Below are 24606 nucleotides of genomic sequence, written 5' to 3' on the forward strand. Positions count from 1 at the left end.
CTCTGTCTCCTTCAGGTGCAGCCTGGGCCATTAATTGGCCTGCCTGGCCACTTCAACTCCTCTAGGCCTTGTGTTGAGTGGGCACCCCATCACAGAGATCTACTGAAGAAAAGCCCTATATGAGAGATAGGTATTATATGCAGCATGTTGATTCATTTTACATTTTGCACTGGCTTCTGCAAACCTTTTATCTGCAAATGTATGATGCTAGTGTCCGCTTAAAATGTCTGTAACTATAGACAGCTGTAGGAGATTGAGATGATGATGATAATGATGATTTGTAGTACAGAAATATTTAAGAGGAGGCCACAAGCACAGGACCTAATTATGATAGGTGCTGTACATACACATAGTAAGAGGCAGTCACTGCCCCAAAGAATTTATAATTTAAATAGACAAGACAGACAAAGGTTGCCAGAAGAAGGGCTGACATAAATGAGAGTAACAGGTGTCTCTCAAGGAGAGATCTTCCTGTGGAGGACCAAGAATTCTGTGAGTTTGATTTTACTCCATATCCTTTCCCATCACTACTCTGGTGTGAGGGCCTTTTTCTCTGCAGTGCCTTTTGTGCGTTACACTCTTTGTTTCATCAACTCTCCATCTCTTCCAATGTCAGCTAAAATCTTCTCTCCCTTTCCTGTGCCTCTCAAATTTCATTTTTCCTCTATTACTTATTATTTGGCCTAGTAACTGGCTAGAACAGAGCCTCACGAATGACGGTGATGCAATCTGTGAATGACTAGGTTTTTGGCAGATTAGTGAGTTAAGTGAACAAGCAGGCTAAAAAAGACCCAGGTTACCACATTGCAAAATGTACTTAATTTGTTTATTTGACAAGTGTTTTAATGATAACATTTCATAGTATGCTAGTAGAGACCTAGTATAAGAGAGATGCTTGTGATGGGGTAACTGAGTGATTGACTCCGTTCATGTCTGTGTTTCTCTTGATCTTAGAATCTTGAGTTTGGTGCATGTCTTCATTATGGGCCTGATCATGTGCCACTGAAGACAGTGGGAACTTTGTCTTTGATTTCATTTGGCAAAGGCTCAAGCCCTAAACATCTCTGAGTGTGAAAAAGCCCATATTTGACCTTTCTGGCGGAAGTCATCAGAAGGTCGTCTGGCTGGACTGCAACTGCACAAGTGTTCTTTGAGCGACACTCTTGAAATCTGGTGGCTCATGGACTGCCGACTACATGGGGAAGGGAAAACGTACACTTGAAAGTGAACATTTCCAAACATCACTTTGAGGCTATGTCTACACTGAACTTGGAGATTGTGACTGGAGCTGGTATGGGCACACTCGCACCACCTTTAATCTAGCAAGCATGGCCAATCTAGAAGACGTAGCCACATGGACTCTGATGTGGACTAGGAATATCCAGGATTCTGACCCTCCGATGGCCTGCACGGCTGCTGCTAAGCCCTATTTTTAGCTCGCTACCTAGATCAGAGCTAGTACCGGTATGTCTTCTCAAGCTGGGAATCACAGTCCCAGCTCAAAGTGTAGGTATACCCTAAGTCTAAAGGAGATTCAGGCTCCTAATATAAACAGATGAAGCTGCTATTTTCACTAGTGAATGATTTCAAACAGGAGTAACTTCTTTTAATGCAAATAGTGGCTTTTCCTGTCCACACAAAGGATTTGCACTAGTGCAGTTACACCAACGGCTGGAATTGGGGCAAATCCCCAATATGGAAAATGCCAAGATCCTGGCAGTGTGAAATCTCTCTACAGCACAGTCTCAGTTATTAAACACTGGGAAGTGGAGAGAGACCAGTGGGACTTCTGTGCCAACTAGAAGGCGTGAAAGAGCAATGAAGTGCACAGGGGAGAGCTTCTACTGTATTTTAACCTTGTGTGCAGTGGTTCAGGGACGGGAGGCATTTGACATAAAGGCGCGACGCAAAATAATGTACGAAGTGGATAAAAACAAAAAGATATAACTGCTAATAAAATGTGTGTATATCATAAGCATTTTAGCTGTGAGATGCAGCCACACATAACGTTCAAGGGTGTCCTCCGAGGTTGAAGCTGCAATCATGTTACTAGGCTAAAAGGTGCCATAGGCTGGTACTGTGGTTAACAGCTCTACAGGCAAAGAAGAACTGTAACTTCAGCCGCCAGCTGGTGCTGCTTGATGCTCTCTTTGTGAGTTTAATTGCCCCTTTCCCACCCATCCCAGCCTCCCCACGTTTGGTATAGGCAGTATGTCTAAAGGTTTTGAAATTGACAGTCAAAGTCTGTCATCCTGCAGATGATGAACTTCCACTGACGATCCCTGCCGGGGAAGAGAGACAAGAGATAGACATTAATGAGGCGAGGGCAACCACAGAGGACAAAATTATACAAATGAGAACAACTTTGCACTAAAGGTGCCTCCAGCTAGCAAAATCTGACTGTCTGCAACTAGCCCTATCAGTCTTCCTCCAAGTGTTACCTGTGTGCTGTTACATTACGGAAGGCAGCTGAATATTTCAGAAGATTAGTAATGCCCTGCCCTACCCCCTGACAAACTTAAGGGCATAAGGTCACTGAATTACCCATTAGAAGATATCAACTTTTGATGATGATCTATCTCCAGTAAGCTTCAAACCAGGGACTAGAGGAGAAAAGCCAGGCTGGTTATGATCAAAAGTCACTGGTCAGATGATGAGTCGCTCTGTAATCTGCGGTACATGAAATGGGTTGGTTGACTTCAGCTGTCATGTGGCACTGGGTAACTAAAGAATTCAGATGTAGAGTAAAATACTGGCAGATGGCAACTGTGATTTAAATTAGTAATGAGTGGCTCTCCGAAGTTTGGTGGTTTCCAGAAGCTCTGATACAGCTAATCGTCTGAGCTTGAGTCTGAACGCTGGGTTGGTAACATTGTGAGAGCTAGTCCAGGTGAAGGGGAGATTTCCTTCCCAGATCATGCACAGTGTCTGTCTTCTGCTGGCAGCCCCATATGGTGCATGCCTCTGTGCATTCAGGAAAGACAGGAGGTGCTGTAGAGAAGGGATGACAGACACTGATCTCACATTTGCTGGGATGTGACTCGATTGACTTTAGTTGAGTTACTCTTGACTTGCACTGGAGTACATGAGAGAAAAATTTTGCCCCCTGGACTCTCTATAAGTAAAAGTCCTTTCAGTTCAGTTGCAATTTACTGTACATATTATTATGGTAGTTTTCCACATTTGAATGGAGTGTTATTTAGAACAGTGTGTCTCTCACATTAACCAGCAGGGTTTAATATTTTTCTAACATTTTTGCCTGGCTAGCTAGTTTTGATTGTTGTTTGCTGACATGCATGTTGCCAAGGGCTAATATAATGCCAAATTTATTTTTAGATTCAGTTTAAGAAATCATCCTCTGTGGTACATGCACGCTGATCACAGATGTGTTACTCCTTTGGTCACTTGGATACCCAGAGATACAGATACATCATGTTTCAACAAGGTTTTACAGATCAAAATTATGGTCTATTAAATTAGCACCTGTTGTAATGGAGGCTTTAAGCTCAAAAGCTCAGATACAGTGACTTTGCCATTAAGAAACATTGTCATGATAAAAATCAAGCACGTTTAAAATAAATGTTCTTTACTTCATGTATTAATAATACTGTCTATGATATTAAAACAGAAAGAGTTTTGAAACGTTAATTTAGACCTCAATCCATCAACCAAACATAATTTTCAGCCCCATCAACTTTATTTGGGACTATTCAGGGCACAGGCACCGACTTTCAATTTTCTGGGTGGGTGCTCTGCCTTCTGCCCCCAGAGCCTCCTGCCCACCATTGAACAGTTGATCTGTGGATGGCTGGTGGGTGCTGCGCGTTCACTATTTTTTTTCCATGGGTGCTCCAGCCCCAGAGCACCCATGGAATCGGCATCTGTGATTCTGGGCTTACTTTGTATCCTTTGTGCTGTTCGTTTAATCTCTTGCATTTCTGTTACAGTATGTCTACCTTGCAAAAAAAAGGTGTGTTCTTAGCTCAGGTTAGCTAACTCACGTTAAAGCAGCAGTGAAGACATAGCAAGTTGGCATCTAACTCAAGTCAGCCACTTAAATTCAATCCCAGGCTCCTGTAACCTGAGTTAAAGCTGAGTTTCTGTGTCTGAACCTGAGTTAAGAACACACCTGGTTTTGCAGTGTAGACATGCGTTTAATTAGGAAGCATAGCTTTACTGGTCACTTTCACACTGTGGTTCTCGTGTACCTAGTTCTGCTGTATTTGGGTTTCCAAAGCTGCAGGGAAATATTTAAATCCTCAGATAACCTGTTTCCAATTAAATTAAAAATACAAAACCTAATGGAGAGCCTAAAACACCTGATAGCTTAGCTAATCTATCTGGGTAGTCAGTGTCTTCCTCGGCATTTCTATTGCACTTACCACACAGGTAGCTGTCTTTAATGGTGTCTTTAATGATGATTCTCATAGCAGTTAAGAGATTTCTCACTATTCAGTTCACTCAAGCAAAGACACAGAAGAACAGATGACAAAAATCTCCGTATACCAAATTGTTGAACTTCGTATAAGGCACGCTCCAGAAAAGCTGTGGCTGGGAGTGACTTCTGTGTCCCACCACTTGCACTGCCAAATCCTGCTGGGTTCCCATACGGGCTGTAGCGGCAGGATTGCAGAGGAGGGCATGCTCCGTGCATTTTAACATGTACACCCTACAGTATAATTAAGGCCCACTCCATGGCTGCAGATTCCAAACCCGGATTTAGGGAGACCTGGACTGGTGGCGCTTGGCCGAACAGCCTGCATTAGTCATTCTGGCAACTAGAGAGCTGGAAAAAACAGCAAGGTCTGTCTGTGTCCAGCTGCCTCCCTAAAGATTCCAAGGCTGTGTTACATTAGCCTTTTTTTCTCTAAAATCCCCCACTGCTGCTATCAGAGGTTCAGCTCCACCAGTGATAGTGATGGTGGGACGGGGGCTCCTGAATATAGCTGGCATTTGAAGCACCATGTCATCAGACTCTGCTCAAAGGTGTTCCAACCAGCAGCCAGCGCCTTGTCTACACTACACTAGTGCTCCCACTGCTACTATCAATGGGGATAGCGGCAGTGGGAAATGCTAAAGGGAAAAACCTAGTGTAGTCATGACCTTGGAGTCTTGTCTCTTCTCTACCACAAGGGAGACGAGGCACCACTGATCCAACTGCCTGTCTCTTGCATCAGTTACTCCTGCCTTTGGTAGGAATAATTTGTACTACAAGGTTGCCAGTAAGCAATCATCAGCCCCATCTAATTTTGTCAGAAACTATCATTTCTGGGACCATAAAAGCCTGGGAATTTATTATCATTTCTGCAAATCCACAACTCCTGTGGCATTGCGCTGACAACCTTGGCCAGGGGGAGTCCCTGGTTTGCTTCCAGGGAGCTGGGAAGGTCACTATGGCCAAGGTAGCTCTTCTTTTCCTCTTACTGTAAATGTGGGTGGACAGGAAAAGTGTTTGAATTCCTAATTCTCCTCTCTCCAGCCACTCTTGGCAACAGCTGGCTGCCTCTGTACACCCCAACTCATTATCTACAATGGTATCCCATAATGGTGGGTTAGCAAATTGGCTTGGTGTCGCTGCTAAAATATCCAGCAGTGAAATAGTTAACAGGACACTGCATTGTTCTACTTAAGTTCACATTTTGAAGGTTATCTCTGCAACCATGACGGCTAGAGACAGAATTTATTTTAAAGTGAAGTTTTTGAAGCAATTTCAAAAACAGACCAATGATATCTATTTGCATGCCTGTATAATCTCATTGTACACAGAGCCCTGCTCCTAAGGCAGTAATGAATGCTAATCCAAATCCGCAGTAGATTAATAGGGTTTCCCTTTTCTGTGTGTCCTTCTGCCTGAAACTCAGCTTCTGATTCATCAAGTTGTTTGTGAATAGGTTCTTACACTAATGAACCAGCTTGATCTATGGTACAGAATATTCACCAGTGTTTGGCCCAATCCATTTTTAAGATATTGAAGGGATGAGGCTATTCAGTCACATTATGATTGTGTATGTAGCTAAGATGTTGTGCCTTTGTTTTCTATATTCTGCACCTTTAAATTGGGGGAGATAGCTCAGTGGTTGGAGAATAGCCTCTTAAAGCCAGGGTTGTGAATTCAATCCTTGAGGGGGCTATTTAGGGATTTAGTCAGAGATTGGGCCCCCTCTGAGCAGGGATTTGGACTAGATGACCTCCTGAGGTCCCTTCTAACCCTAACATTTTATGAAATTACTAAGAACTCTCCCTGTGTGCATAACTCATATATTTATGCATCACCCTGAACAGTGGAGATGCACATACTGTGTCTGTCTTCTCTCACAAAGACTTTACTTTTGTTCCTTTCTGTTACTTTTATTTTAGACAAAGGAAAACAATTTTAGACTGAATACATAGTGTTGCTCTTTGCATATGGAAAAAGCCTGTAATTGAAATCCCCTCAAATTGTTAATGTCAGTTCCCTGAATGTCCACAAACACAGGCATTTTAGTCCCTGTCAAGGCTGATGGGTGTCCATTAAAGGGAGCTACCCTCTCCCCACTTTATTTATCACAGTCCCTTTTACATGACTGTAAATTATAAGAATTGGTTTCTGGCATGGGGAATAATCTGATGTCATGTCTATAAGAATATGGAAATTACTGTACAGGCTCAGACCAATGATCTGTCCCTGTTGGCACACCACTTGAAGGAGTTCCAACCAGCAGTCAGCCACCAGCACTAGGCTCTACTCACTGGGTCAGAGAAAATAGTCATACAATCGCCATATATAAAAGCTGGGGGTGGTGTTAAATTAGGACTGCTGTGAGGTTTTAGAGGGGATGTATCTACTGTTATGATGGGGTTTCGGGGGTGGGAGTGGAAGGGGAGTCCCAGTCCTCCTCTCCTTGTACCCCAGTGATAGCACCTAGCAACTCTCTGCCTTAATCAAGCTAAAGATGGCAAAATGCAGTCTTCAGGGGCTCTGTGGCTATGGCAATTGATGCCAGCGAAAGGGGATTGAGGGCATAGTATCCTTCAGGAGTCCACCCTGAAAGGAGCTTCTAATTTGTCAGGAAGCAGCATACATCTGATGTGGATCACCTGCGGCTGATACAGTGTGGCGCACGCAGACTGAGTATGAAAGTGAGCAGAAGGAGCAGTAAATGTGTCTCCACCTCGCCGCACACAGTTTGCAGCATTTGGCAGTCCTGTGTGGCCTGAGGCGCTCTACACACCTGCTATCTCCCCAGTTGCCTACATGAAGTGTGGGCTGAAATGAGTACCTCTGTCCTTCCAGGAGTATGGGATAGTCAAGCTGGAATTTTAAAGATCTGGATAATTATATAAACAATAGTATCCAGAGGTAGGCCAGAGCCAAAACTACACATCCAAACACCAGTAAATCTGGGGAGAGCGCAGATCCACATGTGAACTTTTTGGCTGAGGCCCACTGCTAATAATGCTTGTAGCTATGCCTACTAACCAAATCTCATCTAAGCTGATTACCACTCAGGATAGGGGGGTAATTCCTCCCCTACCCCATGTACAGCCCATAACATTTACCCAGGTGCATGATGGACTTACCCAGATGAGGAATAGTGCATTTGATGGACCATCGTTTGACCCAGTAGGGCAATCCTATGTTCCAGATGGGGGTGAAATAGCCACTTTTTCTCCCACTTATAATAACAACTCAAAGCAAAAAGCAAACCTGTCCACAGCAGAGAAAGTAGTAGTTGCTCCCCGGATGTAATGATCATAAGTGTACAACATCATGTCCATATCTTCTCCATAGTGTCCTGGCTGTTCTGTTGTCATACTTTGTCAAGAGAAAAGAAAACACAATTTACCTTTTGGAAGAAAAGAAGAAAGAAATAGAATTGACTGAATGCAGATCAAGTGCCAGAATCTTCACCTCTGTTTCTTTGAAAGCCTTTACTCTTTGAAAGTTCTTATCCATTGACAACATAATAATGCAGAGTCCTACACATAACATGGTTTTGTTTCTCTTGCATGCAATTTGTTCTTGGAATCCTTTGGATAATTACAAAGAATTTAGCTTGTGTAGAGCAGGTCTGATTATTAAACATTGCCTTGCTCCCAGAGTAGCTGCTATCTGAACAAGAATGTAATGCCTGTCTCTTTCTTCTGTTTCTGTTGCAAGTATTTTCACTTTCCTAGTAACAGTTTGTTTGGTTTACTACTGCAAAGTGTCCTAAATATTTCCAAGTCAAATAAATACAACCATGTCTCCATTTATGACTTATACATATGAACGTAACAGCTATTGCATTCCTCTTTCTTCTCTTTCCGCCTGGTTTGTATTCAGGCTTTAAGAAAGAATGATCTGGATTAAATGCGTACAGTGTAATTTATCCAAGGATCTCAAAGTGCTTCTGCAAACATTAATTAAATAATAGTTACAAGCAACCCTCCTGGGGAGGAGACAAGTAGTATTATTCCCATTTTACAGATGAATAAATAGAGGCACAGAGAGGGTAGGCTGCTTGCCCAAGGTCATCCATCAAGACTCTGGTGGAGGTTGGCAATAGAGACAAGAGGCTGGATTCATCACTGGGTTTATGCAGGTGTAAATTGAGTTATATCAACGTGAATCTGGAGTAACATAGCGATGAATCAGGTTTCAGGAGGAAATTCTGTCCCCATCAAAGTCAATTGCAAAACTATCCCTGACTTTAATAGGAGCAGGACTTCACCCCAGGAGTTCTAACTCCCAGTTCCCTGATGTAGGCCCCAATTCAGCAAAGACCTTAAGGACATTCTTACACACACAAATAGCCCCCTCCCTATTCAGCAAAGCACTCAACTATGCTCTTGAAGCCTATTAAAGTCAGTGGGATTTAAGCGCATCCTTGAATGTTCTGCTGAATAGGGATAGTATTATTGGGATTACTTACATGTTAAAAATTAACCACATGCTTAAGTGTTTTGGTGAATCAGGGCCCTAACCTGTAACTATGGGAACTATCAGAAACTGAAAGAATATTTTAAGGCAAATATATCTGATTTTTCAAAAAGATCATATTTACATATTATCTTAGGCTGCTTTATACCAGAACTGTTTCTGTGAAAATTCTCTGAAATTACCACCAATGGCTGTATAATTAAATGCATTTTAGATTACTTTGTTTACCATACTATTGAGCTGTTTATTTTCTCTGTACATAGCAGATGTGACTTAATTACAGGTCATTTTCTGCTCTTGAAAATGAAAGGAAAAGACCATCCCGTGCAACATCACAGTTGGCAAAATATTATTCCCGGGCAAATGAAAATAAGAATCAGGTTAGAATTCTGATGCTGCTGTTTAAGATCTTAAAGGCATCAGGAGCTGATTCCTTTTTACCCCACAGGCATTCTTCTGCCACCTATCCCCTAACCGTACACCATCATCAAACAAATTAGTGATTGCAGCATGAGTGCAACATTGTCTGGTCTTATCTGAGAAGTGTGTGATCAGGTCTGTGTAACAGCATCCGTGTCAGTGGGCCAGCCATGGGGCTGGCGATCAACCCAGTCTCTGTGGTGCTGTGTTGTTAAGTGACGATCCACAGCCAACAACATTTCATCACTGATACAGGCAACTGCTGCAGACAACTGAACAGAACACCTGTCTGAAGGGAGAAATAACACAGCCAGGGGAATGGATGACACTGAGCTCAGTTTTCTGATAGAAGAAAGGAGATAGAGATGTCCTCTGTGGATGAGAGGATTTGGGCGATAGGCCTCAATCCAACTCCCACTGAAGTCCCTGAAGAGATCTGGATCAGGCTCAGAGTCGTCTTCTTAGCGTATGCACAATGTGTCTCAAGTGTCGGGTTGCCAGGCATCTGGTTTTCGATGAACGCCTGGTCGAAAAGTGACCTTAGCTGCACCGGTTAGCACTGCTGACCAGGCCGTTAAAAGTCCAGTTGGTGACACAGTAGGGGTCCAGGTTTAAGGCAGACTCTTTGCCTGCCTTAGCCCTGTGTGGCTCCCGGAAGCTGCCACCATGTCCCTGCGGCCCTTATGTGCATGGGCAGCCAGGAAGGCTCCATGTGCTGTCTGAGCCCTGAGTGCTGGCTGAGCAGGGTGGTGGCACACTGCAGGTGCAAGGGCAGCCTGTCATAAACAGATAGCTAAGGGTTAATGTCTCTTTCACCTGAAGCACCTGACCAGAGGACCAATCAGGAAACCGGATTTTTTCAACTTTGGGTGGAGGGAAGTTTGTGTCTGAGTCTTTGTTTTCTGTCTGCCTGCTTTCTCTGAGCTTTGGAGAAGTAGTTTCTACTTTCTAGTCTTCTGTTTCTAAAGTAAGGACAAAGAGATCTGATAGTAAGTTCTATGGTTTCTTTTCTTTGGTATTTGCATGAATATAAGTGCTGGAGTGCTTTGATTTGTATTCTTTTTGAATAAGGCTGTTTATTCAATATTCTTTTAAGCAATCAACCCTGTATTTTGTCACCTTAATACAGAGAGACCATTTGTATGTATTTTCTTTCTTTTTATATAAAGCTTTCTTTTTGAGACCTGTTGGAGTTTTCTTTTCTGGGAAATTTCAGGGAAATTGAATCTGTACTCACCAGGGAATTGGTGGGAGGAAGAAATCAGGGGGAAATCTGTGTGTGTTGGATTTGCTAGCCTGATTTTGCATTCCCTCTGGGTGAAGAGGAAAGTGCTTTTGTTTCCAGGACTGGAAACGGAGAGGGGGAGTCACTCTGTTTGGATTCACAGAGCTTGTGTCTGTGTATCTCTCCAGGAGCACCTGGAGGGGGGAAGGGAAAAAGGATTATTTCCCTTTGTTGTGAGACTCAAGGGATTTGGGTCTTGGGGTCCCCAGGGAAGGTTTTTCAGGGGGACCAGAGTGCCCCAAAACACTCTAATTTTTTGGGTGGTGGCAGCAAGTACCAAGTCCAAGCTGGTAGCTAAGCTTGGAGGTTTTCATGCTAACCCCCATATTTTGGACGCTAAGGTCCAAATCTGGGACTAAGGTTATGACACAGCCACAGCGCACAGAGCCTCACTGATGCACCTAGCAGCCTCAGGGACCTGGTGGCTGCTTCCTGGGAGCTGCAGTAAGCGCCACCAGGACCCCACACCCCAACTCCCCGCCCCAGGCCAGAGTCCCTTCCCCAACCCAAACTCCCTCCTGGAGCCCACACCCTGCAACCCCCCCTCAAACTCCAACTCCATACCCCAGCCCAAAGCCCCCTCTTGAACCCCAAACCCCTCATCCCCAGCCCCATTCCAGAGCCTGCACCCCCAGTGGAGCCCTCACCCCCCCTCCCAGTCCGCAACCCCAGGCTGGTGAAAATGAATGTGGGTAGGGGAGAGTGAGCAATGTTGGGAGGCAGGATGGAGCGAGCAGAGGCGGGGCCTCAGAAAAGGGGCGGGGAGGGGGCGGGGTATAGGTGTTTGGTTTTGTACAATTAGAAATTAGCAATCCTACTCAAGTGACTAGGATCATCGCCGAATATGGTCCACTGATTGGATCATTAGCTTCCCCAGCGTGGGCCAGGTACTGACAGAGAGTGCGACGTGAACACTGATCCATCCCAAATACAAGTGTGGCATACGTGGCAAAATCTCTTTTCAGTCATCCCCAAGTGAGATGGCAGCTTGTCTTAGACCATGTTTGTGATATGACTTGCGGTCTTCTAAACGGAGGCAAACTCAGTTGGAGTATTATTGTGATTGATAGCTGGCACTATATTATATCTGCTTTGGACACATCTGCCTTCACGCTCTTAAAATATATATCTAGAGCTTCTGTTTTTCACAGTTTATTAATATCATTGGCAGGGAATCTTTAGCAATTTTTGAGTTTTAAGTAGATGTCCAAACATTGGGGATTTTTAGGGCTTTCTCTTTGAATGTACTGTAATAAGCAATGTATATCACATAAAATCATAAGAACGGCTATACTGGGTCAGTCCAATGGTGCATCTAGCCAGTATCCTGTCTTCCAAGAGGGAATGAACAGAACAGGGCAATTATTGAGTTATCCATTCTATGCCACCTCCTCCATACCCCTACTCATTTTTGTTGACCTCCTCTGTACCTTTTCCAGTTCTAATGTATCTTGCCCCAATGCTCTGTCTTGCACTGAGCTTCTCCTGGCCCATTATGGACCCTGGCAGTAGAGAATAATCATGGTTGGCATGCTCTGGCCTTGGCCCTGACATGTCCATTCCAACCTCCTAGCCTAACCCATATGTTACTCGTTACAGTAGTTCATGCTGTAATAAGTAATCTCGCTGAAAGTTTCCAGCCGAACTATGTTAAATCACACGAGGGAATCTTTACTGCACACCAGTGAGGTTTACTCAGAGGAATTAATGCGCAACACATTAGTGCGCTTTCAAAATCACACCCTCATAGTCTGCATTCCTGCTCTGTGTAGATAAGTTCCTAGATACCATCATTTCAGGATGGGGAGTTTGGTGTTTACTGGATAAATACCCGTTTTTTATTTTTTCTATTTTTGTATCAGGGGTGCTTTATCAGTATTTATTGGTTAAAACCAAAAATCATAAGCCCTAAATATGTGTTATTTTAAGCAACCTCAGAGACTTTGCAGCATGGGCAAATCAGCTTGACTATTTATGTTACTATCTTATCTAAGGCCTGATTTTCACTTGCAATAAGGACTCTTAGAGGAAGCCACTTGAGCCGTATAAAGAAGCCTCTGAGTAGATGTAAACAGCTCCCTGAGGATATCCCCATGCAGGAAGTCTCCCTGGTGTAGAGCTGGAATAAGAGTTCCCAGGCTCCGGCATAGGAGGTGGAATGGGCACATCAGGGGCAAGGCCACAACACACCACACCACACAATAACTATTCTCTACACCCAGAGTCCATAACTGGCCATGGGAAGCTGAGTGAAAGACAGAATATCCCTGAGGCTGCTCTAACTTACACTATGGGCTAGGGAGGCCCTTGCACCACATCAGAATGTGGGGAGTGCAAAGTCATCTAAAGCTACCTTTGCCCTTCCCCCTTCCACACTTCCTGCCCCAAATATGGGAATGGAGTAAATGAGAATCAAGTCCCTACCATTGATCCCATGAGTCTACCAAAACTAATGAGATGTAGGCTGGAGCCTTTGAGTTTTGCTTTATTATGAATACAGACGCTCCTGAGCCCCTTTTGTTCTGGAGAGGAATGTTATAAATAGGGCTAGGACAGCATAGTTCAAGTTCACTTAAGTCTTTGTGGTCTGTCTGTCTAATTCTATTTTCTTTGACATTAGCTGTGCTCGTTTATGTAACTCTTGCCACAAGCCTATATGTCTCAAAGTCAGCCTGATTGCATGCTATCCTTTAGAGAGAGATGCTAATAATTCATCCTATTGCTGGGCGGTGTGCTATTATCCTCCCTTTGACTTTCACCCCTTTTTGGAGTTTGGGAGCCAAAACATGGAGAGATCATGCTCTGCATGTTACTACTGGTCCTTTTCAATACCCAGGTCTTTCTCCCAGAAACAGAGATGTCATGTACATAAATGGCTAAAAATCTCTTAAACTGAGCTGACTGGCTTATGTGATTGGTAATAGATATGGAGCCTTTCACCATTGCTGGAGGTTGCTACTTCAAGTCCAGATCAGGCTGGTAGTGAATCTAAGTTATTACAATCTAAATGTTGTACAGTGGCCTATGTGGAATAACTCAGTGGCCTCAGTCCAGGTCCTAGTGAACAGGTGTCTGCATCACTCCTTCTTGGCAGCAGTCTCAGAAACAAGGCCAAGGATATAAATGTGAACTACCGTCTCCTTTTCAGTCAGTGTTGAGGCACATTAGCAGAGCAGAGCACACCCCTGGGGGTGAAACTTGAAAGTTCCACTGTCCTGGTTGTGCTTGTTCAGCTGATGGGGGGTGGAATCTGTCTCCAGGACTGGGTTCGAATGTAGAAATGCACAAAAGAAAAGCAGGCATCAGTTTGTGTGCGTGCGGAGCATGGCAGGAGTACATGAATACATATTTTGTAGTGAATTTTCTCTTTGTCCTTCATGTTGGCACATAGATTTTTCCTAGAATTTTGTTTGTTTGTTTTTGGTGTATCGTGACTTAAATTCTACAAGTCTTAGGGTGGGCCAGGATATATGTTGCATAAAAGATGTGTTTAAAGGCTCTGCATCTTTAACAGGATTTTTATTTTAGTTTGGAAGGAGGATTTGTTCTTCCTGAGGAAGAATAAATGCATAAGAGGTTAATAATACAGGTAACGTTATTTTATTCAACCCAGGGAGAAGTCTGTAATAATAAACAGTAATTTCTAGCATGTCTCATCCACGATCTCAGAGCAATTTACCAAGGTGGGTCAGTAGCATTATGTCTATTTTACAGATGAGGAAACTGGCAGTGGAGGCCTGATTTTCAGAAGTACTGAGCACCCATAAACCCAGCAAAGTCAATGGGAGCTGCAGGTGCTCAGCATCTTTTGAAAATTAGGCCAAGAGAATTTAAATGACTCACCTAAACTCACACAGAGATTTCATGGCAGAGTCAGTTAATATAAGCAGGGAATATAAACAAGGGTCCTTTAAAATCCTTTGAAAAGCCCACTCCTAAGGGACCAGAGGAGCTAGCAAACAGAAGCGGCTAACAGGAGAGTTTTGTGAGGGAGTTTACAGAAGGGGAGTGTGAAGGGGGACTAGATACACTTACCATTCCTTAAGCTTCTTTAAACTTAAGCCAAAAAAACACCCCCTGATAAAAACAAAACTTCAGCAAAGGATCTAACTTCAGGAGTGAAAAGAGAATGCAGGCAGAAGTGCAGCTACGGAGCAGGGGCTATCCAGTTTATTGCACCCAGTGCAGCATGTATGATTACCTGCACTCTGGGCAGGTGGCGTATGTGTGCATTCAGTGCAAGGAGCGCAGGACCCTCAGAGACCATGTACAGGCTTTGGAGAGCTGGGTGGCTGAGCTAGAGGAGCTAATGAAGACAGAGAGGTACATAGATGAGACTTTCTGAGACACAGTAGAACAGTTCCCCGTCCCCAATAGTGGCTGCATTGCTAAATATGCCTTATGTTGCTTGTAAATTGCAGATTTATGATACAACCATATGGCCAATGAAATGAGAAGCTGCTCTTTAACCTGGTCTTTCCCCGTCATCATGCTGCACTTCCTCCAATGGAGCTGTGACCAAAAGTTGGGGCCTTCTATTCTATGAGGGCACATGAACTTTGACCTTATACCTGTGATCCCTCAGGATAAGCAGTGGCCCACAGGTAGCCATGCTGCTTCAGGTGCCATTTGTAGTTGTGTAAAGAATGTGGTTTCGCTAAGGGGAATTTTGTATTACCGGTGGTGATGGCTTCATGTGGCATGTTTGCAGCACATGGGAGTTAATTGTTTGTTTAATCTTACTTTTGGGAATGATGGGTATCCCCTCCTAGCAAGCAGGCTGTGTTGAAAAGCGAAGGGATGTCTCCTTTTAGTAATGCTTTGGAAGAGGCTCTAGCCTCGCCCATGGTTTTAGTAGAGCTCCAAGAGAGGAATGCTGCTAAGGATTCAAGAGCTACAAGGTGCCTGGAGCTGCGGCAAAGGCAGTGAACCTTTTACAGGGGCAGCATGGTTGGGACACTGGACTGGGCATCAGGAGTCCTGGGCTGTATCCCCAGTTCTGCTGGGTGGCCGTAGACAAATCACTTCACCTCTCCTTCCTAGTTAGACTATAAATTCTTTGGTGCAGGAACCATGTCTTATCATATGTATGCACAGTGTCTAACACAACGCGCCACAATCTCAGCTGAAGGCCCGTAGATGCTGGCATGATGCTAATCTCTGTGTGATCTGGGAACTGCTGTCCATTCTGCAAAGGGGAAGGACTGAAATAGTGTTATTTAGTTTTTCAACATTAAATGAATTAGAATCTCTTGCAAGGTGGCTAACTGATAGCCATGGAGACTGAATTCATCGGGTTGTGTTCCCTGGGGTATATGTCAGCAAGAAAACTTCACTTTTGCCTTAAAATGACCACATTCAACCATAAGGTATTGAGAGTGTAAATGTGGGTTTCCAATTCTGCAGTTACTTTTCTGCCTCTGTAACTGCACTGCTCATAATCTCAGAGGTGCCAGTTAAAGCTCCCATCAGGGCCGTCCTTAGGATTTATGGTGCCCTAGGCGAGATTATTAAACTGGTGCCCCCGTACCTGTCTTGCTCTTAGCAACACAAACATAAGCTTACAGTACTGGAAAACTTGCCACATGCATGTTATTAAAACCAGTTTAACTTAATTAAGCACACTGTAATGCTGATGGACTAGCACTAAAGAAGTAGCACTATAGAAAAAATTCTGATTTGACAGAATGATGCAAATAATATAATTTTTTTTTAATTTGTCAACATTTTATTGGAAATTTATATGAAGAGGTATTGAAACAAGGATTAGTTTTTAATAAAAAGCAATCTTTCTGGCTTTTTTGGCTGCATGATCAGTAATAATATCATCGTATGACAAAGACAAAGTGATGTCTTATTCAATTGCAAGAATAGCAAGACCAATCAAGTGTTCCTGACTCGTTGTAGAGCGGAGATAGTTTTTAATGAGCTTTAGTTTTGAAAAACTCCGTTCTTCTGATGCTACTATTACAGGAATTGTCAGTAGAATACGAGTGGCAATGTACACATTAGGATATATGTCAACAAGTTTGCTGGTATGAATAAACTGTACAATGTCCATCATTGATTTTGCATGTGGCAACAACTCAATTTTTCGTACAGTTCAAGTCCATTTAAATCAAAACGATCACCGTGCTTCAGGAGGCTCTCTAGGTCAGGGGTCCCCAACGCAGGTGCCCCGGCGCCCGCAGGGGCCTCTCAGTGCACCCACGTTCTGGCCAGAGGATAAGCATCTGCTGAAATGCCGCTGAAATTCGGCATCATTTTGGCAGATGCTTGTCCACCACCACGGTCCTTCATCTGGCTCCTGCCAGATGAAAAAGGTTGGGGACCACTGCTCTAGGCTTTTACACTTTGTCATTAGTTGCTCTTGTTGTCCTATTTCGTTAAATTTAGTCCTGCTCAGCCCGCTGCCAGCTGAATGAATGGAACCCCAGGCCGACAGTGGGTTGAGTGGCTCAGCCAGGGTATCAGCCGCCGGCCAGCTCAGCCGCTGCCAGCCTGGGATTCCTTGTGGGTACCCAGGCCAGCAGTGGGTGCTGAGTGGCGCCGGGGGTCGGAACCCTGGATGCCAATGGGGCAGCAGCCAGAACCCCAAAGCAGTGACGGGCTGAGCCGCTCAGCTCGCTGCTACGTGTCATCAAAAATCAGCTCACGTGCCACCTTTGGCACGTGTGCCGCAGGTTGCCAACCCCTGCTCTGTACACTAGTAAGGAGATGAGCATATTACATTGTTGGAGGGCTCTATTTAGCAGTAATAGGGCTATAGGAAAGTCAGTCAACATTTTTTGTTTCTCTGATGAAAACTGGCCCACCCCCTTCCCCATACCAAACTTGTCACAAATAATTATCAACAACTTAATTTTCTGTTTTTGGCCAAGATATTGATTTTTTTAAAAAAAAATATTGAAATTGAATTCAGGATTGTTAGCAAGCATTTTTGGCAAACAAAGTTGTTAAATGACACTTTAAATGGCAACACAGTACTGCTTTTCATGCTTGGCTCACCCCCCAGGCTGCTGGTCCAACAGCTGCAGTAGAGGAGGAGATAAGTGGAAAACTGCAGGACCCCAAAATCCACCTCTTGGGGTGCAGAGTCGCAACAGCAGCAGCAAACCCTCAGGTCCAATCACATGCCAATGGGCACCATTGCCAGCCCAACGGACCATGGTGAAGTTAGCACAGCATCTGATCTCAGGGACGGGGCACCCATGGAGCCACAGCAGCTCATCCTGCTCTGTGCCACTCCCCCCCAGATGAGATGAATCACTGCCAGCCCAGGGGAGAGATGCGCTCCCCAGCTAGGGTGATCAGATCCAGATGTCCTGATTTTATAGGGCCAGCCCTGATATTTGAGGCTTTGTCTTATATAGGCACCAATTACCCCTATCTAGGATGACCAACAGCAAGTGTGAAAAATCAGGATGGGGGTGGGGGGGAATAGAAGCCTATATAAGAAAAAGACCCAAAAATTGGGACTGGCCCTATAAAAGTGGGACATCTGTTCACCCTACCCCAACCCCCTGTCTGATTTTTTGCACATGCTATCTGGCTATCCCAGCCCAGCCCTGTGCAACCCTTCCAATCCTGGCTGCCGGCCAAGGAAGTGAGTTACTTTCACTTTCATTCCTCAGCAGACAGCCAGCCAGCCTCCCCTCCCCCCAGCACCTCATCTACCCAGCCCTGATGGAGGGGAGGAGAAAGAGAGGGTGCTCCGTGGGGGGAAGGAGAAATGGTGGGGGTCCTCAGTGGGGCACAAGAGAGAAGAATGGATGTTATGGGGGACAACAAAGGATACTGCCAGAGCTGCAGAGCCTGCCTCACCTCACGCCAGGGGAAAAAGTAACACTCACAGGTGACTTCTTTCCCCCACCCCATCCCAGAGACAGCAGCAGCCAATCCCCTCCCTCAAACTGTGCTGCATTTGGCTCTCACTAGGACCCAGCAGCCCTGCTCTTACATGCTCCACTGCTTCCCGTCTGTCCGGACTCCCAGCAGAGTGGTGCCCCCAGGCAGAGTGGTGCCCTATGCGGCTGCCTATTCTGCCTATGGCTAAGGACGGCCCTGGCTCCCATGGATTATAATATAGTTTTGATGGCATCTTGGGTAAAGGAAACAGACACTTCCTTTAGGTCCAATAAACTGTAAACACTTGAAAAATGGTGTAGTTGCCTGGACAATCTAACTGAGAGAGAAAGCAGCCACAGTGCAAGCCAGACCTTCTGGCACTCAACAATGCTGGTTGTTTGGAGAAAGGAAACAATCATAAACAGTCTGTGCAGACTTTCGGCTGCTCCAGTGACATGTGTTTGGTTTTGAGAGCATCAAGTCAAGCTTTTCAATTCCCCTATGAAAAGAAAAATATGAGGTCTAATGTGGTTATTTAGTAATGACGTGTCCACATCTGCAAGGAATTTGTTGCCTTTCCAATTAAATTAGATTTGGTTCCTTCCAGAGAGATGGTGGACACCTGGTCTCCCACCACTAGAAGTATTTTACTTGTGTAGCATTTCCCCGGGCAGGTAAAGTATTGCGTTTTTTTCCCTCTCCTGTAATTAATTTAACAATCTTTGGTATGGTAGAAATCCACGGAATTCAAGAATAAGGCTTATCATGGTAGGAAAAAAACAAGAACTCCCAAAAAATATTAAGTTCAAAAATCTGAGACTGGAACAGCCTACAGTTGTAGCTTGCAAAGGGGTGCCTACAGAGGAGTTTCCCTGGGAGTTAGTGCTGAGAACATATGTTCAATGTTAAGTATGTGCTTAAGTCCACCCCTGTTCAGCAAAGCACTTAAGCATGGGTCTTAGTTATATAATGGTGCCTTTAAAAAGTATTCTAATAAGTAGTATACATAATCCAAAGAAGTGAAAGGTAAATGAACTTTGTGTTTAGGCTGAGAAGTTGGAAAGATTCTAACAAGTTGTATACTGGCCCGCTGTATATTGGAAAGACTCTGTCTCTTAGGAAGAACTTCTCATTTCATGAGGAGCATTGGAGTAAGATAATTGATCTTTTTCTCCTTCAGGTGAAATACATATGCAGTCTAAAGTGAAATCCAAAATATAAGTGATAGATATATTGCTTATAGATTTGCAAGAGAAGATGCAGAAACCGGCATGAAAACATTTTGAGTGGGAAAGCGGGTCAGACAAATGTGATAAGAAAATCTTAATTCTCAAACTACTCTGTGAATCTCTGGCTCCTATTAGTTTTCCTTAGCAATCTCCCTACACTTAGATACCACAGTGATGGGCTTGTTTTGATTTAGATGAGAGTAGATCAGGGATTCGCAAACATTTTGGTAGCGTGAACCACATTTTCTTGTGGCTCACACATTGTCCATGGGGTAACTACAGTAACTGCATACATGGAAAAGTAATATTAGGAAAATATGCCTTTTAATGTCATTGAGCAGCTGGAAGCAAGAAGGAGGAGCCAGCACTATGTGAACAGCTGTTTCTCCACAGACAACCAGAAATTGTTCCACAGACTAGGCCACAGTCTGGGAGCCTCTGACAGAGAGAGGGAGAGAGGTGTGGGGGGAGAGAGACAGAGATGTTATCAAAATTGGACAGGTATTGAAATAAATAATTAATCTTGCATTATCATTATTATTATTTAAGTAGCTCCAACAGTGGGTGTGATACTTCTTGGATAGTTCAGAGGACATGGTCCCTGCATCTAAATAGACCATGTATAACTAATAGCTGATGGAGGAGAAGTAAAGGAAAAACAAGTGCTGAGCAGTGAAGTCTAGCAGAGTCTTGTAAGTTTCATATTTTCTGTTGGAACCACAGAGTGCAAGACCAGAATGAGTCATGTGAGGGGGTATACCTGCCCTGCATTGGGCAAGAAGAGCTTAACCCTACGCTATGGGCTGAGGAAGCCAGGCTCCCTCTCTCCTGCCGGGAATGCTCTAACTGGAACCACATTATAAAAGGGAGCATCCCAGCTCAGTCTGCTTTGACCACTGAGAAGACAATATGTGTTGCGGGTTCCTGTCCAGGAGCTGTCAGAGCCCCAGACTGCAGAGGCCAGGCATGCCAAGACCCAGAAGAATACCTGGCTAGCCATGGGAGCCCATGAGAAGGAGTCATCAGGAGCTGCGCCAGCCAAGTACCCCAGAGAACCAGAGGGCCTGCGGACTCTGGAGCAAACATTGATCTGGTTGTGAAACCGAGAACACAGTCAGTGTGTTTTGGACAGATCCCTGCTGACCCAGTGGCGGATACTCTCGCTGCTGAGAGGGCCCTGGTGGAGTAGGGAGGGCCAGGGTCCACCTGCCCAAGCTGCCAACCCAACCATGGGTGGTGGCCCACCCCACTTTTTGGCCGTTAGGCTATGCTACCCCGCACCAAAGCATAGGCCCACTGACTCTTACCATTAGACCCTACCACCCTGCACAGGAGGACAGCCCTCTCAACTCTGGCCACTAGGCAACACTGCCCTGCATGGAAAGGCACCCCAATTAACTTGACTGCGGGGCCATAACTCCTCCCAAAGGGGTGACGGGGTATATCTGCCTAGCAACAGGCCACCAGATCATGACCTCCTGTATAGCACAGGCCACTAAACCCCACCTAGCCACCCCTACACCAAGTCAACAACCAGAATTAGACCTAAGTATTACAGCCTTCGGGAGACTAAACTATTGTGTGCTACAGGCAAAGTATAGGAGGTATCGAAGAACATCAATGTCCTAGGCCCTTCCAGTGGTTCAGTAGGGTTCTTCTACTACTATATCTTGTATCTGTCTGGCTAACACTACTTTGAAGGGAGGACTAGGGGTTGTAGGCCACTTGGAAGAAACATGTTTTAAGGAGGGACTTTAAGCAGGAGAGTGTCAGTGGGCATCACACCCTGGACCAAGGAAGGGTTCCAGGCTGAGGGAGCCACATGGGAAATGGCACAAGACTGGAAGAAGGACATGAAAGCAGGAGGTTAGACATGTAGCTTGAACAGAGCAAACTGGACCCTGGAGTGAGTGACCAGAGATGAGAGCACAGAGTTAGGCAGAAGTTAGACAGTGCAGAGCTGATTTTATAATGTCCCTAACCCCCTGGAGGATCCCAAAGACCTTTAACAAACTGTTGGCAAAATCTTGTCAGATCTGCCCAATGGATCTCCACTGTTGTGTCCTGCTCTGTTTAGATGAATGGATCTCTAACCCAGTCACTGGGGAATCTGAGCATAGAGAGTAGAACAGAGGACTCAAGATTTGTTGCATGGATCTGCAAGCAGGATTTCACCCTGTTTATGGAGGAAGCACTTCACCCTCCTTAAAATGCTTCTACTTCTGTGTTGGAATATCGCTGCTCTTTAACAGTGCAACAAACACTACACAACAGCTGACGACAAGAAATGGAGAATGCCATGTCTTTTTGAAACAGATGGGCAGTCTTTAGGCTTGCATATAGTGTAGGAGAGAACCACACAACATGATGAACCCAAGACTATTATTTTACATGTTGTGCTAATCTGCCTTCAGATTTTCAGGGCATAGCCAAGTGGTAATACCAAGACTGAACGAGAGTGATTTGACTATATATATATATATATATATATATATATATATATATATATATATATATATATATATGGCCGGTCTGTCAGTACAATTTGCAAATGCGGAGCATCTGCAGACCACATAGAGTAGGAAAGTCACGGAGGGGCATTTACAGATTTTGCTATAGCTCCTTTTACTTATGCTTTAAAAAATACAGTTTCTTTCCCTCCTGGCTGTAAGGAGATTGGATTCTGAAAATTAATGCACTGCTGTTGCATTTGGTTGGTAGCCAGCCAGCCAAACAATAAGGCCTGCAGGCATGTGAAAATCTCACATGCATCTCAATGAAGAATGCACTTCAAAAACTAGTTCTGATCACAAAGCTAGAAGTACGTTGTTTCCTTAAAAATGTGTAAGAGAATTACTTAGTGTACCAGTGAAAAAAATGCTGGATTAACAACCTTGGAGACTGAAGTCCCCTGTTTCACCTCAGAGCAGGCAGGAGCAATGCAAACTTGCCTTCTAATATCCTGCTAATAAATTTTCTCCTTGATTCAGAAGGACCACATCTAGGGCAGCAGAGGAGCTCAGTACCCATGGCCCGGTTAGTCCTTAGCCTCCCTGATGAGACCGCCAACAAGGAGACCAACAAGTGCCAACTGTGATGATCTTTTCTGAGATGCAGACATCTCTTCACCAGGCCTTGGACTATGATCACTAATTCATTTCCACAGAGGCCCTCAAACAGCCTACGTACTACAAAAAAATTGAAGAATGATTTGTGTGAGATGACTAGAGGTGAAAAGTTCCCTACTCTGTTCCCAAATCCCCTAAGCCATGCAACCCCCAGGTGATACTGCTTGGCCAGAACAGAAATATACATGCTTCACCTCAGTACACAGGACTAACTTCTCAATGCATAAGACAACAGGGCACTGAACTTCCCTGGCCCAGTGGTCAATTATGCTACATTGGGAAGATAACAATTCTGAACACTTTGCAGCAAGAACTGAGCAGATTTGGGCTGTAATAAATCTTGTGGAACGCACCTACAGGAGTATGGGCATCTCCGGCTGTAGCGGCAGCAGTAAAATTGCCACTCCCGATCAAGCACAGATGGAAAATACTGGCTCTGGAACCCTGCCACCAGTCCATTATTTGAACAGGTCTGATACCTGAGAAAAGAGAGGGAAAAATAAAATACATTATTAAGTATTATTTTAAAGAAGAAAGCAGCACTTATATGGCAATTTACATCTTCAAAGCACTGGGCAAGGAAATGATACAGTGTTGCCAACCCCAAATATTCAAAAATCATGAATTGGGCAAAGATTGGCTTTAAAATGTTATATTAATACTTCTTTTTCTTTGCCCTCTGGTATTTGAGCATTTAGGGTTCACTGGAGTCACATTTTCAAGCTTTTCTCTGCAATCCTGTGGGCTAGAAACTGATTTGATGAAAATGAAAGTTGAGTTTCTTATGTAATCACCTGAATCCAGGAGATGGGGCTTTAATAAAAACATCAAAAACTGTTGGATAAAGTCCCAAGAGTTGGTAACAGCATAACAATATTATTTTGTACTTGGGAAAACTGAGACATTCTCTGGAGGGAGATTAAAAGACTTGCCCAAGGTTTTGAATTTGGATTTGCAAAATGAAATGCTTGCTAAATTTACTGAACCACTAGGCTAAAAGTAATGAGGGAGGTCCTCCACCAACAACCCCGGGTTACAAAAAACTCAGTTTTCCTTGTAGGGCAGATGATGCCTGAAAAGCCTATGGTATGATACCACCACAAAGCTCTCTCTTCAGAGCTTTGCTAATGAAACATAAAGCACAATATTTTCCCAGGAAAAAAAAGGACTGTCCTAGGTAATTTTGTTTTCCTGTAAAACTCTTTCCTGCAGTGGCGCTGCACAAAGATCTATTATTTTTAATATTCCATGCAAAATTTCCTCCAAGTGCAGCAGCAAGACAGAAGTGCGTGCCTGCTGGTTTTGCTGATGGCGTCCTTGTTTTACAGAATGCCATTACCTGAGTGATACAGCCCAGCATCAATCTTTATCAGCCCATTAAGGACAAGAAGGGAAGGGTAAGTGCTTGAGGCAAAGCTGAAAGCAGTTAAAGCACTTCAGCTCAGGCCAAGGGAGGCTCCCACAATGTCCAGCTCCACCGAGGTCATGCAACTTCCTGTCATCTGCTTCTGCCAGGGCTGCAGGAAACTCCACCATCCATTTACTCCAGGGCCTTAGGAATCCTGTCATCCACTTCTCTGTGGCCATAGGCAACCCTGCTGTCCAATCTGGCTTGTGCCACTAGCAACCCTGTTTCCCTCACGTGAGTCACTGGCAGTGACCCATTCCTCTGTCACACAACCTCTCTGTCCTTGGGGGAGGCTAGCTCCTCTTCCCCATGGTCTCATTCCTTATTGAGGTTGACTGGTGAGGACTATACATAAACCTAAGCAGCCCTGCTTCCATTTCCATCTA

At 44.4% G+C, this 24606-nt stretch overlaps 1 protein-coding gene across 1 annotated transcript in view; it reads right to left on the reverse strand.

The window, feature by feature from the left end:
* Positions 1-812: 812 nt before the first annotated feature.
* Positions 813-24606, reverse strand: part of DPT (dermatopontin) — a 29529-nt gene continuing 5735 nt past the window's right edge. Inside the window, exons 2-4 of the mRNA XM_030583420.1 lie at positions 23166-23291; positions 7688-7795; positions 813-2282 (exon numbers count right to left, since the gene is read on the reverse strand). Of these exons, the coding sequence (XP_030439280.1) occupies positions 2216-2282; positions 7688-7795; positions 23166-23291 (301 nt within the window). The 3' untranslated portion in view covers positions 813-2215. The remainder of the gene's footprint in view (positions 2283-7687; positions 7796-23165; positions 23292-24606) is intronic.

This window comes from Gopherus evgoodei, chromosome 1 (genome assembly GCF_007399415.2).
Source record: "Gopherus evgoodei ecotype Sinaloan lineage chromosome 1, rGopEvg1_v1.p, whole genome shotgun sequence".
Lineage (NCBI taxonomy): Eukaryota > Metazoa > Chordata > Testudines > Testudinidae > Gopherus > Gopherus evgoodei.